Source organism: Charadrius vociferus, unplaced genomic scaffold (genome assembly GCF_000708025.1).
Source record: "Charadrius vociferus isolate BGI_N301 unplaced genomic scaffold, ASM70802v2 scaffold282, whole genome shotgun sequence".
In the NCBI taxonomy this organism is placed as follows: domain Eukaryota; kingdom Metazoa; phylum Chordata; class Aves; order Charadriiformes; family Charadriidae; genus Charadrius; species Charadrius vociferus.
In genome coordinates, this window is record NW_009647731.1 from 8,859,285 (window position 1) to 8,874,573 (window position 15,289).

General features: G+C 35.7%; 1 protein-coding gene across 1 annotated transcript in view; it reads right to left on the reverse strand.

Moving 5' to 3' along the window:
• Positions 1 to 474: 474 nt before the first annotated feature.
• Positions 475 to 15,289, reverse strand: part of RAB11FIP2 (RAB11 family interacting protein 2 (class I)) — a 30,017-nt gene continuing 15,202 nt past the window's right edge. Inside the window, exons 4-5 of the mRNA XM_009881584.1 lie at positions 4,608 to 4,653; positions 475 to 876 (exon numbers count right to left, since the gene is read on the reverse strand). Coding sequence (XP_009879886.1) covers positions 649 to 876; positions 4,608 to 4,653 — 274 coding nt within the window. The 3' untranslated portion in view covers positions 475 to 648. The remainder of the gene's footprint in view (positions 877 to 4,607; positions 4,654 to 15,289) is intronic.

Consider the following 15,289-nt stretch of genomic DNA (forward strand, 5'->3'; position numbering starts at 1 on the left):
TTAAGTGTAAAATAGCTGATTCCAGCATGTACCATTACTGAAAAGGCATGGCATTTTTTACACCGTTATACAAAAAGCACATCGTATAGAATACAGCATTTACTCTGCAAAGACTGTGCATCACTGTTTTCCTCTAGTATGTGTAGAACAAACCACATTCCATTGCAATAAACCACACAGGTTTAGTGAAGCGTAGCGCACTGGCTTGAAAACAGTGGTCTTGATGGCATGCTGTAATACCAGAATCGATGTATTTGCGTAATACCAATATTCATTCAAGAAAACATTCATAACAGCACAGACTTCCCAGCTGAAACTGCCACATGGTGAACACTAAACTATTACATAAACTGCACGGACATATTTCATGTGTATTATTTACTCTACTGTAAGTACTCTGTACCTAAAGGTGTTTTCAAAAAGAAAAAAAAGAAAAGTTATTTAGGTAATCTAACAGAATGTTACTTTTGGCAGTCCCTACTAGTGTTCAGAGTAAAAAACAAACGAAAAAAACCCACGCCATCATCCTGTCTTCCCCTGATTCCTGGAATTTCTTAGGAGACAAGGAATGAAAAGAAGTCAAAATGTTATAGTGGCATTTCTTTCCACTAACGTATTCTGCAGAAAGTACCATCAAGTATCATTGTCTTAACTTTTGGAAAATTTGCCAGCTTTTCGAGAAGGTTCATATGGCACTCTGAGAATACTTGGTGTTTCTTCCATCACTCGTACAAGAAGGTTATCAATGTAATCCTCAAGTTCACGAATATGAGTGTCCTTCTTCTTAAGTTGCTCTTTATGTTTCACCAGCTCCTGCAAAACCTCTTCATAAGTAAGATTACGGTATCCTGCAGTGGCGTCGAAAGGATTTCCATCCTACAGATAAGTTTAAAAAAAAAACAAACCACAAACCACCAGATTTTATTAAGTTTTCTGAACAAGTTGATGGGTTATTGCTTTTTATGTTTCTTATGTGCGCCTCTTGACAGACGCAACAACTCTTAGACAACGTACCTCCATTTGCTCTACACCTTTTCCCTCCAACACCCCCACTGGAGCAGATAACTGGAGACAGGTTGTTCAGTCTAAAGTAAGTTTCCCACATTGTTGTCTCAGAAAAAAGATATTGTTCTCAGTGAGATGTATACACAGCTAATGACCATATGAGCAGTACCCACAAAAACAGTCAGCAGCTCCATTTGGGGAAACTGACTATGTGGTAACCTTAATTATAGAAGAACAAGAGAAAGCCCTGAGAATTCAAGTCCCACTGTAACATTCCTGAGTTCTCGCCCTTTGAGCATATCATAGCAAAACATTTACTTGGCTTTAAAAGACATCGGCTCTCATCTGTCCTTCGTATTCTGTTTTTAACCATCAGTGGTTCTCCAGGCCTCGGTCTCTGAATCATATAATAAAACTTTCCATTTTGAATTTCAGGTGAAATTAAAAGGCTGCACCTTATTTGCACCAGAGTCCTTATACAGAAATAGGTACGACTAAAAGATCTTGCTTGCTTGTTCTAAAGCAGGAGGGACCCAGAATTAAGCAGCAGGGAAAACAGAACTGTTTCTGTAACGATTTCTGATGACTCAGTAAGTGCAGGTGTTAACAGAGACGGACAAATTAGTCCCCTTAACAAAGGGCAATATGCGATGCAAAAAGCTATAAACTTCAACATCTTATTCTGTGTCAAGAAGAATTAGCTGTGACCTTAACTAACCAGACGATGAAATACATGGAAATGTGTAATGGAGAAAAAGATTGTGAGAGTTGGTTTATAAAAGTGTTAGACGTGCAAAGCAGTAAGTTTTATCTGATTCAGAAATGGAGACATTTAAAAGATATGGAACCTCTAACTAAGTAAAATAATCTAACCTCTCAAATCCTGCACCTCTAATAGGGCAGAAGAAGAACATAAGATAGCTTTTGTTTACAGTAGAAACGTGTCATTAAAAATGATAGAGCTTGCACAGCTAGAAGCGCACCGCATAATAAAGTCATATTCATTCCTTTTCCACGCTTCATTTCTTTTCTTTCCTTTTCTTTCCATACAGCTCCATATTTACACATTGGCATATGCTGAATAATGAAAATATCCAGGTGCCCAAAGTTTTCAAATAAACCTAATTAAAACTGATGGGGCACTGCAAATAGGCTGAAGTATGACAGATCAATCAGCCTCTCTCCATCAATAATATTCTGAGAGTAGATCTTGAAAAGATGTGCTTTTAAGGGTTTCTCACTACATTTGAGATATTTGTCACGTTTATGTAAGCGCATTCAGTATTTTAAACGACATTATCAAGTTACAAAACTGTAAGTGATCAATAACTCCTACCTTATTAAGATCCCTCACTATATGAAATTTGCAAATTCGTTAGCAATTGATTTCCAACAAGTATAGAAGAGAAAATAACTTCACTCTGTGGACATTACATTTTTAGGACATATTCTTCTACAAGAAGGAAGTGAAATTTTCTCTTTGTGATACTAATTTTTTGTACACATTGGAAAAGACCTCATTAACATTTCCATATCTAAAATATAGGGTTTTCCTAATGTACTGATTTGGCAAAGGAAGAGGAATTATGATGCAATGATGTCTTTAATTATTATATAAAGTTTAATGGAAAACTGTGCGTAATGCATATGCTTTAAAGATGTCTTGTCATACACATGCTCTATACAGATCTTTGGGAGGAACAATCTATCACATTAATTACACAAAATTCTAGTTAAAGATTGTTAGTACTTAGAAATAAGTATTGTTAAAGTTAAGAAGATTTTAACTGTTCTGTTTGAGCAACTAATGATACTTATAAGGAACAATTATATCTTTACAAAAACAGCTACTAAAATTTTAATAGAAAATATTAATCTTATAATGAATTATTAAGAAAATAAGGTTCTAAATAATAAGCTACGCAAAGAACGATTGTCTCAGCCACAAAATACTATTGGGGTACACACCGACAGCCGAGGAAACGGCGTTAGAGAAAACGAAGGCCTGGCAATCTCTGATCATCTCTTTATTGTTCTAATGAGGAATTCTGCTCTGGGAATATCATCTAAGCTACTTTCACATCTTTTGTCCTACTTACTTCATCTTCCTTTCAGTTCTTAATTAGGCCTTAAAGAGCTCATGCTGCCCTTTCAACTGGCTACTGCTCCCATTTAAACACTGCTTTCAGAGACAGGTGTTGGCACCAGAGTAGAAGACATACAAACATAATTACTAAATGTGATGCACAAGGAAGAAATATAATAACTTGGTGAGGGCTATTATTGCAGAACCTAATAATAAATTACTTCAAACACCTTAGAAACTAATCTTGAATATTTTTTTAAAAATATATTCAAATGGTTTCATTCAAAACTATGGTTGAGATATAGTTTTTTCTCCTCCTAATTTGTATTTTGTATTAAATGAGCACCACCTCATAATCCTACAACTGACATTTAGGATAGCTGGTATTCCAAAAGAAAAATCATCAAGGATTCTTTTATCACCTTTAAATCCTTTAAATAAAACAATTCACATCTTATTTCTTAAAAGAATTAAACTGATGCTTTCACCAGCAATAAATTACATGATTTGCGGTAGTACATTTGCAAGCACATAGAAACTGTAATTATGGTTACTTTACAGACAATAGCTGCTAAGTTAAATCAATTTTTTGATGTCGCTTTTTGTCAGAGATTAAGTAACCGCCTGGTAGAATTCAGTTTACTATCTGATCAAAGGCAGCCTGCATATACTCTGACATCTCCCACCAGTTACTTACATTATAAAAACTTGGGCGTTTACAATAACATCAAATGTTATTACAAGTCATTTACATAAACCAGCAAAAAACAAACAGTACAAAGTCCTAACTGCTTGTGAAAATTGTTTTCTATATATTTTAAAGATTGAAAACAAACCCACTTTTAAAGATTTCATCTATTCACAGAATAAATTCCAGTAAGACCACATTTTCCTTCAAACAGACACCGCATAGGAAATTTGTGCATTTTTTTTTTGCCTTTTCTTAGTACACAATTTATTCCAGGAACTTTTATAGTCAAAAGAGTATTTTGAATAATAATTGCTAGTATTTCTATTTTTAGTGTTCTCTGAGAGGCGGTTCATTTAATATTGGTATTGTTAATCCTATCATATATCAGTTCATTGCTTCCATTTTGATTTACCACCTATAGACTGTCCTCAACTCTTCAACTATAGCGATAGGAAACTCCCGTTATGGCAATTAACGCATCACTGCCTTACGCAGAGTTCTTCACCTGACTCTTACTTCTCTAGAGCCACCTGAAATACCGAAAGCAAGTTTTCTTTTGACTTTCTGTGCAAAGACCTAATTTTTCCCTTTTCTAAATCAACATACCAGAAGTATACCACATACTGAGTCCAAAACTCTTCGTTTCCAAATTTGTATTAAGCCTGTCATTTTCTAATCAGATCTTCCAGATCTTTCAAAAGAAAAACAAAAAACCCCAACATTTCCTTAGATGAGGTGAAACAAGAATAACAGCTTATATTCTGTCAAGCAAGCACCAATTAGCCGGCATTTACTGATGGCTTTCCATAGCACTTCATAACTCACCATTGTTTTCCTGAGGTCCTCAATGCCAGCAGGATTCACATTAAAACTGTGGGGAAAAAAAAACAAACCCGCAAATATTAGCAGTGCATATTTATCTGACCAAAACATCTACTAGAAGACACTACTGAATTAGGTATATAGCTATAACATATTTAATATGATTTATTTTCTTGATTCGTTGAACTTATGAAAAGTAGGAAAATATTCCAAGTTAATGGAAATTTTCATATATTCTTTGTTCACAATTTTTTGCATTTTTTCACATTCTTTTTATCATAAAATTTGAGTAAGTAATTAAGATATGCAAGAAAGGATATTATACATAGGGCTTCCCTCACTCTTATCATTAGACTTACCTCGAGCTTCTAAGCAAAGAGATATACTTTAAATGAAATATTCTGGAAACAGGTCCCTGGGATGAGATTGTTAAAAAATACCACTAAACCCCCGCAGACTAACATATATTCCCAGCTTTCATGGCAGCTTCTAGAGAAAGGTCCTTTAGAAATTCCAGTGAGATCACCAGCTTAAGTCAGAGCTGAAAAGCCATCTTCCGTCAGAAACATTGGTTTTGTACTTAAAATTTGAGTAAACAGTCTATTATTTTATAACCCTAGTGATTATCCTACATATTCAAACAGCAAGGCTATTTCATGATGCTGTTCTGTTGCGATTTTTTTCTTCCTCAACTGCAAAAGTGCGGGTGATATAGATAAAAGCAGCCATTGTCTTAAGTGTCAGGCCTAAGAAACTGTCCACTGACATCTCAGGTTGATGTAACTGTTAGGAATTATCTTCAAAAATCAGCACTACTATGTTCTTATGTACTTCCTGCAACAAGTTTGGAGAGAAAACTAACTTTCTGAAAACATGTTCAGAATTCGGATATGGCTCACAAATTCTATTTACTTGGTAGCATCATAGCAGACATCATTCCTTCATATCCCAGAATCTACTATTTAGTTAGACCACATGTCCTGGCTGTCAAGGGTGACATTTGTTGACTGAGAAAAAAGTTACAAAAAAATATGTTTAGACTTTTTTTTTTTAAATTTTATTTTAAAGTAAGGGACATGTATTTTGTGACTGTTCATCACTTTGTTATCTGAATTTATAAACCCTGTATTTCATAGTGTAAAAGTGGAAGGGACATAATTACAAAAGTAAATTATGTAAAATACAAAACCAGATTTTTTTCTGAAAAAAAAAAAAAAAATTGTGATTACATTACAATTTATTTTTTTTTACATTTCATTTTTTTCTTCTGTACATTATTTTTTGTTTCCGAAGTAGGCAGGTTTTTGCTCATACAGACGTCCCGTGAACCATCTGCTGGACTGAGGATATTAGATAAAGATTGGATTACGCGAACAGTCACAACTAGGAATCAAGAGGTGTCTGACGAATCAAAGTTCTGGCTAATTCCCATTATACCTGTTTGTAACAGTGATCCGCAGCAGTCTGCCTAGTTTGCTGGAGACCAGTTTTGAATGAGGGGCCTCTTTCATCGCGTATTGTCTAAAAGCTAAAGGCAGGAACCCTCCCTCCCAGCCTGCCTTTTAGTTTCACACTGATGTGTCAAACACATGATGAACTTGCTTCATTCATGGCTGCCTTTTGTGATCCGAGTACAAAAAAAATGAGTTAACTGAACTGGATCGAATTAGCTTGGTGAAAACCAAGAATGTCTCTATTTAACGAAGTGTGGCGTTAATTTGGGATATCTTTCTTTTGGGACTGTTTCCTCATGTTAGACAAGATATAGAATAATACAGCCTGACTGCTCAACTGAGTGACTTTCTGAAAGGTTAAAAAAGCAAGATCTTTCATTGCCTTGAATGACTTTCTAGTTTCTGTGAAATAAGTTCTGGGCCTCTTTTTCAGAGCAGCAGCTTGAAAGAAAAGCAGCAGTTCTGACTACAAAAAGTTACGTTTGAAAATTAGAAATATAAATCACAGGCAATACCAACTAATTGTTTTTTTTGTTGTTGGTTAAAAAACCTGCAATCATTTCTGTAACATTGCGGACATTGTAACTGCAATTACAAAAGAGAACATCTGCGTATTTCACATGAAGCAATTTGAATACACTTGCAAAAAATGAAAAACTATTAAATAGCATATTCCTCAATAAAACCCCAAACCCCATGAATACTCTTACTCATATTTTAAAGAGATATGTGGAAAATATACTGCTTCTCAAGGAAGAAACAGGTGCTGAGAATGCATGTAACATTTTTTTAAATCAGATTGTCTGCTAAGTAAGGTGGGAGCTCTGCGGCCTCGCTGAGCCCCGCAGGGTTTCCTGCCAGCGCTTCCAGCCCGAGGTGAGCGTGAGCAGACGCAGGCTCTCACCGCCGCACACATAATTCACTGTCCGAGGACCAAGTAATACCACGAAAGAAAACACCGTAAAATTATGAATGCGTACAGTTGGGGGAGTTGCGTGTTTGGTGTATTGAAATTCATGAGCGCGTTTATTTTTTTAATTTAAATTTCATCACAATAATACACCCCTAAAGTTACCGTCTCCCTTGATTACTGGCAATAGCTCACAGAAAACACACCTCGAGGACCACAGCCCACACGCTGTATGACCGCCATAAGCCTCCTTCAAGCACCCATTTTCTTGACTTCCTAAGAGCATTCTGAATCATTGAGCTAAGCAATTATAAAAAATAATGTCATTTTTTTTTTGCTGTGTTACAATCACAGTTCACGGTGATAATGCTTGTTATAGTCCCAGCTCTGTTTTTTTACCCGGGTTTGATAAATTGGCAGGGAACTTTTGCTATGGTAGCAGGCAAAAACTACGTTCACAGCTTGGGAAAAAAGAGTTCTTTTAGCTTTGTTTTGAGTAGAGTTTCCTGTGAACTGCGATTGTAAAAAAAAAAAAAAAAAAAGTGGCATTGTAGGATTCTATAATTATTGTTTCTCAATTACGCCCAAAATAATTTTGCCCAGTTTACAAGTAAAAAGATGATTCTTTTCTAACGAATGGACTTTCTGCCAACTCACTCTGAGAACTAAAGTCAATCTGGGTTTCTCTGGCTCATTGTCATTAACACTGTGTCTAACTCCCTGGTGTTATGTCTAATGCCGTCTTACTGGACATACCTTCCAACCTACACAAACTGGCTTGTCTACTCCTCTTTCTGCTCGCTGAAAAGAGCTCATCTACCTTCTTCCTCCTGTATTCTTCATCATCTCAAGGAATCAAGTCATTTTCTCCCTCTTCCACTCATCCAGAGAGTACAAGAAACACCCCTCTCCATCACTTTGGAGTCTCATGTGCCTCAAGGTGATGTCCCTCGTCCCATAATAATTTTTAACAGTTTGTCTCTTACCACTAATAAACTTCCATTCACTCTGATCACCTTCAAGAAAGTTAGGAACTAGTAAAAGGGAGGTAAATCACACCAGCACAGATTCAAAATGAGCTGCAGCAGGATCATGCAGGTGACTGACCGACCAAGCCACCCAACTTCTACATTGCCCCTACCCCACTATACGCAGAATAGACTCCTTCAGTCTATCACAGCAATTAGTCAGGTTGCCCATTTCGCTCATCTGGGACTTCAATTAGTTCCCTTAACAGTTACTTTCTATCAGCTATTTTTACCAGATGAAATCACATCCATTATTTTATTGCTTGGGATATAGCTTTTAATTTACATGCACATTTTTACTGAACAGTAACGTTTGTTTGGATTTCTGGGGTTTTATTAGCTTGGATTTCAATTTTAGCTCATCTGAGATGAGAACCCTTTCCTATCGCCATGTTGCTGGGAGGAGAAAAGTGATGAGAAATAACAATAGCATAAGCTAATAATGGAGACAGACATACTATAATGCTGATTCTGTAGAGTGCTGTGGATTACTATTTCATAATCATAGCAAGCATATTATTTTACACTTTCTTGTTATTTTCCCTATTTAAACACATTTCATTAGAACTACATAGAACTCACTTTTTCTTCTATAATACCTACTTTTTAATGAGGTAGTTAAATACTTACACTGCATGCTGATTATTTGCAGTTTGTATAGAAGCTTCAATGCAGTGGAGTTCAGTTTAGGATGTACCACAAGCTCAAGTTTATGACTGGAGCTTCTAATTTTGTCTTTTTAAGTTTAATGGTAGTTAAAAATTCAAACGCTAGGTCTAGTGGCTGCTTAAATATTTAGCTTCTAAATGTCTAGAGATTAAAACAATGTTTAAAAAAATCTTTCCTACAACTGATTTAAACATTTTAGTGCCGGAACCATTTACTCTGACAACATAATGAATGGGAATGAGACTCTTACATTATGCTGTATAGAAAGCATATTTTCTTAAGGAGCAAAAGCTTTTTCCTTATCTTTTGCTATTTGTATTAGTTATATGATCATTGTACTGTATACTATGAGAAATTAAAACTAGGACAGTTATATTAATCATTACTATTCAAACTACTGAATTCTTCTATAGTAACTTGACATCCTGTAAAATATCCATTATACCAGTAAGCTCACCGTGAGCTTTCAGGTTTTTTCCTTTAATATGGAAGGTCTATGCACAGGCAATTAGCAAAGCTTTACCATGTTCATTTTCCATTAGAGTTGAAATATTCCTGTTCCTACTTCTCAGTCTTTGGACTGATTCTTATTACATTGCTTATGCATTTTTCTTTGGATTCTCACAACACATATCAAAACCTTGAAATATTAGGATGTAATTTAAGTTATTACCAATGTACTAGAAACACAAAAGAAATGAATAAAATCAGATACAGCTAATGAAATTCAGAAACTTAGCTTTCCATAGAATATTATTAGCCTGCTGTGCCTGGCAATGTAGACATCATTTTATACTCTGAGAAGGAATGACTGTCATGTCTGGCAGCTAAGCAAGTATGGAATAAGCATATTACCATTTATTTCCCAATCAGATTCTGGGTAACATCACTTAAGACACTTCACTATATAAATTGTCCTGCTGTCAAGCCATGCTCCAAGGTCTTCTGGAGTTTGTGTAACCACAGGAGGACACAAAAAGAATATCAGGTTTTGTTGATATTACTCCATTTCTTAATATTACTATAAAGTCTCATGCCAAGAGTTAAGAAACTGGACCAAACCTCCCGAACTTGAATGTAAGACACGCATCTTTTGCAAATGGTTTCTTCTCAAGCTACATATTCTTTACATAGACTACTTTGGAAATGGTCTGTTCATGAGTATACTGCTGCACTCTGTAGAGCCCTTCAAAGAAGGCAGAAGGCTCCCTGAGACAAAGTTACAGTTTCAGAATATGGTGCTTGATAACGGTCCTGAACAATACGCACTTCAAGGAAGTAGCCTTTTCTCGTGTAGCTCATGTATATCTCAGATGTAGTGCAGCAGAAACACAACAATGCAACTATACAGAAGCACAGAAACCTTCAGTTAAAACAACTTGAAAAATTTAACAAAAATTTGGCTTTATACATAGACACCTTCATTTTGAAAACAGACATGAATCTGGATCCACAACAGGCTGATGAGCAATTCTGAGGTGTCTGATACTGCTGGGGACAGACCAAGGGAAGAGGAGGCGTACAGGGCGGCATTCATGAGCTCTACCAGAACGCTAGCCTTCTCCTGCCAAAACCAGAAGTATCTTAAAATAACGACACTTGTACTTGCACACTGCTGGACACATTACTTGTGCAAACTAATTTATTACTCATGACTTAAAAGACATTCTAAAATCAAAAGTGATCTCACATAGTGTACTCAACTGAATTTTAATGTAAGTTTCTAGGAACAAACAACAGTTTACAGAAAAATATTTTTAAGCATTTAAATATTGTTCCTTTTACTAGGCAGTTGTGCTACGGCTAAAAAACTAATGAAGTTTTATTCTCAATTAACCACTGAAGAACTTTTATACTAAAAGTTGTGCCAGCACTGCCACTAGAAGACCCTACCCTTAGAGATCTGCAAGTCAACCACAAATATCAACCAACCCTAAAGTAAAATTTTATATTGAACCTTCCAGAACCATTTCTGAATGCTTAAAAAAAAGCATTAATTCTTAGTTCTTATAATGAAACAGGGGAAAAAAAAGTTCATCAATTTTATATAGATTCAGCATTTATTAACAAAGAAACTGGATATAACTATTTAATTTTTTTTAAGCAAATAGAACAGGCAGTGGATTTCCCCTTGGGACAGATAATATGTCTCGTGCATCCATGCAAAAAAGTTTTCACATGCCCTAATGTGCACCAACAGACGATCTTGGAAAAATCTTGTTCAGCCAGCAGGATCAACTTCCAAAACAGTTTTCCTAAAAGAGACACCTAATTAGGAGGAGGTGATTGCCGGTGAAGAGTCAGCAAAAGTTAAGATGAACACTAGGTATTTCTACAATCTCTCTCTAGGAATTGATTGCTCCAAACCATCCTAGTAATATCCCTAATACTGTGACCATAGCTTTCTAGTAGCTTTGTGAAAGATTTCATTACTCTGTCATCACATGCAGTGATCTTTCTAAATCAGATGACAACAGTCCTGGCAGCACAGACTAAGAATCCTTGCATGACTTCTGCTTGTTTTGTAGTTTCCCCTTACTGCCTGCCTACCTGTAATGTATTTGTTTTCCTGAAAGAATGTTCAACCGACAGCTTTACCACACTGAATTAACAAAAATTAACAGTCTACAGTATAATTAATGCAGCGTCATAGACTGTCAATATTCTACCTGGACTATAGATAATCGCATTTGACTAGAAATAAAGCTAGTCAAATTTCAGTAGAGAACTGAAAAAAATCCTTTCATTTCAAGAAAAGCAATGCAGAAGTACATTGTAGTTAAAATAAGACATGCTAACACTGACAGAGGAAACAAAATTCTTAAAATAGCATTGTTCACCTCGTCATTTTTTGACTAACAGAGAAATATATGTTAAAATGTCAGAACAAACTTTATTGCTCAAGCAATCACCGTAATAAACTTGTTAGAGATCAACATTTCTGAACAAGGCATACAAAAATTAAAAATAGTGAGTTGTATTGTATACTGGAAAAGGATGACCTACTTGGTAAAGAAATCCACAGCCATTACAACCCTTTGCTCTGACCAGGCAACTTCTGGGGTTCATTCCAATGGAGCTGCGGCCAGTAACTATGCCTCTGGCACATCATATGTAACAGGCAAGACTGAAACCATTCATTAGTCATTTAGCTTTGATGATGTTGAAGTTATTGCATTAATAACTTATCTTCACTGTGGTTTAAGCTAAGAGGTTTTACTTCACAACTGCATCTGACTAGAGCCAGGCACCTGCTCTACTGACTTAGCTCAACTGACAAGCAGTAACCTAGAAATTCAGAGTAATACCACGATTTTGCAAAAGCTTCTCTAACTAGGTGACCATCACACATGCAAAATTTTAGTATTTGCTGAAATGTAAAAGTCATCAGCTTTTCTTTAGACTTAACAATTTAATATGATCCAAACACATCGCGGTTATCGAGAGCCTCATATTTTCATGGGACCTCACTTGGTTTTTTCCCCGAATCTAGTAACGGACATATCAAAATGCAGAGACATTGCTTATTGCAAACATTGCATCCATTGGGAAAAATGAAACTGCAGATAGTGATTTGTTTGGAACAGGCAACACTGGAGAGGGAGGCAGCTCTAATGCCTACATGTGATGACAGTATAGGGAGAGAGGCTGAAGAAAATAACCGCACTTGGAAATGACAGACAAAGCAAAAAGATGCGAAAGAGATGAGTTTAAGGGTTGGGCTGGCTTGTTTTTTTTGAGTTGTGATTTTAAAAAAGGCTGAAGCAGTAAAAAAAACACAGAAAATAAATAATATTTCTGTATATGTTCCAACTGACTAATTACTAATGTTACAAATATGAGCATTATCCATAATTGTTACAGTGAATCCTAGTAAGAAACATATTTCTTTCTCCTCCACTATTCCATCTTCCACATTGCTTAGAGTGTAACATATTTATTGCAAGAACTTGAAGTGTAACTACTACATAGGCATAAGCTTTAAATTCTCTAAGTTTAACAATACTTAGGTCGTGGAAGTGCAACTCTGAAATGATTTTTTTAATATATAATCTTGATATACATATATGTATATACATGCACACACTTATACTGCGCGCATGTATATATATATATTTTATATATAATGTTTCTCAGAAAGCTCCCAAACACCTATCAATTCAGTTTCCCAGATGTGGAATTTGATCCGACTAGTAACAACCTGTCAGCTTTAAATATTGGACTATTTGTTTCCCTGTGTCCAGTGCCTAAGATCTTGTTAATTACCTAAACTCTCTTTCTGTAGGTCTTGTTAATTACCCGTCTCCTGTCTCAGAGGACCTTGTTAATAACTTGCACAATCTCTCTAAAAAGGTCCTAATAACACATTAAAATTAAAGATGCTTTTCTTTTAGCACTTGTCAAGTGGTGTAAATTGAGAAATTTTCACATCAGTTTATTAGCCTACTGTAGTGTATTTTCCTAAACACAAACAATTTCAGAGAAATGATGCGCGAGGTTTGGTCACGGCACAAAACAATCTTTGTTTTCCAGAAGTATCCTCAATTTCTGTAACTGTGTTCAATACAAAATCCACGTGGCTCCCAACTGCAAATTAACCTCTTGAGAGCCAGGACAATAACAGTAATTGTAAAAATGAGTGCAACTTACAATAATATTAGGTAAAAGTTTCAAAGAAATGGAATAATAAGTACGGAGGCAAAACTATTATTGGTAAATGCTGGCTAAAAATACCAGACATATTGTGCGCTTAAAAATTTTTCATTGGCTGTATGATATAAATCCTCTGGAACTAATAGATTTTGTAATATTTGCAAAAACAGCGTTTCTTGTTTCACTATGAGACTGCAGCATTTTTAAATTGTCAAGAAATCAGCTCATAAATATCTATATTACACCTACACCAGACAATAAAAAACCCCAATCTTAGCACTTATGTAATACTGTATTACCGTATCTATAAAACCCTTAAAAAATACTAATTTATCCATTCAGCATTTGTAAGAGGTAACAAAATATCATCCCCGTTTTACAGATCAGGAGCAAGGAGACTAAGTGATTTAGCCAAAGCCACAGAACAGGCCTTTGCCAGAGCAGAGATTAATAGAAATTAGGGTCCATATTTTGTGATTTCCTGACAACTAGTATTATACACAAACCAGGCAGGTTTTGTTTTGCTTTTCCAAAATAGTTCTTAAACCTTCTTGAAATAACAATAAGTCATAGTAATAAAAATAAATAATAATTTTCAAATAATCCTGGGATACTTCTTGCTTTTAGGAAAAAAAAATAATCCTATAACTGTTGCTAAACCACTTCCACATTTTCTGTATCAGCAGCTGAGAAACACGTGGAAGATGTATTTATCTTCATTCTTTTAATTAGTAAGTAAGAGTAATTAGTGGCACAGTACCTATACAGCCTGCTAGCACTTAATGACTGGTTGGATGAAGGGCTATTCAGCAACTCTGTCCTGCAACTCACCTAGTCAGAAGTTAGTGAAGTTGTCAGCAGCTGCTGTCCTGCACAGCATTGCTGCTTAGTCAACATTACCAAACTCCATTAATTAGGATGGACTTGAGCCTGACCCAAAGTTCACCAAAGCCACTGAAAAGACTCCTACTGACTTTACAGGCATAGGTTCATCGGTGCTAAGAACCTGACCTTCACACTCTGCACATGAAGGAGTTGGGTTTAGTCATTTTTTTGAGGGTGGGTTTTTTTTTTCTTCCACTATCTCCAGCCTTGCCCCACGGACTGGATGCCCTTTTGTGGCTACAGTGTGCTCCTGGAATACATTTTCCAATTGAGTTTCATCAGAGAGGAACCCAGTTCACCTGCCCCAGGACCGTTCCATCACTCAAACAAAGGCTTAGCTAAGTGGGTTTAACTGGGAGATCACCCTGCAAAGCAAACTCCTCAACCACACCAGAACACTGATTTTGGACACACCTTAATAAAAAGATACTGCCTGGTTTACTTGTGGAAATGGTACCCATCCAAAAGAGCTTAACAGCATCTTCAGCAAATAAAACGCAACTCAGAGTCTAAATTCCCTGTGTGTGCCTTCTGCATACTGAATCTGTTACTCAATCTCATGTGTTTTGTCCCCACAGACGTACACAAGTCTTTCTTCACGGTATTAGTAGTTCGAAAATTTTAAAATGGATTCTATTCAACAAATCCTCCAGATAAAAGGTAAACTTAAACTGTAAACTCATTAAACATGCACATTTTATATTAGTTTCTACTTCAAAAGAAAATAATTGTACAAGATACATTTGAAAGAAAGTGAACTTATTCTAAAAGATTCTCACAGAACATAATACTGGAGCGTATAAAAAGTAAGAGCTTCTAACTTAAATTATTGCATGCTAGATATTATTCCGTAATAGCTGTCTTATAGAAAAGGTCAAAAATGTTTACTATTTTTTGTTTTTTGAAAATAACAGAATATCTATTTGTCTTATCAAAAGTTTATGTTTACATAAAAGTCAAGAACTAGTAAAAGAGACTCATACAAAGAGAAGGAACAAATGACTAGAGTCCTTCTGAATGGGCACTGTGATGAGCTTTTTAGTTACAAAATAAAGAAAAAAAAAAGTCCATCGTGATTACCGTTAA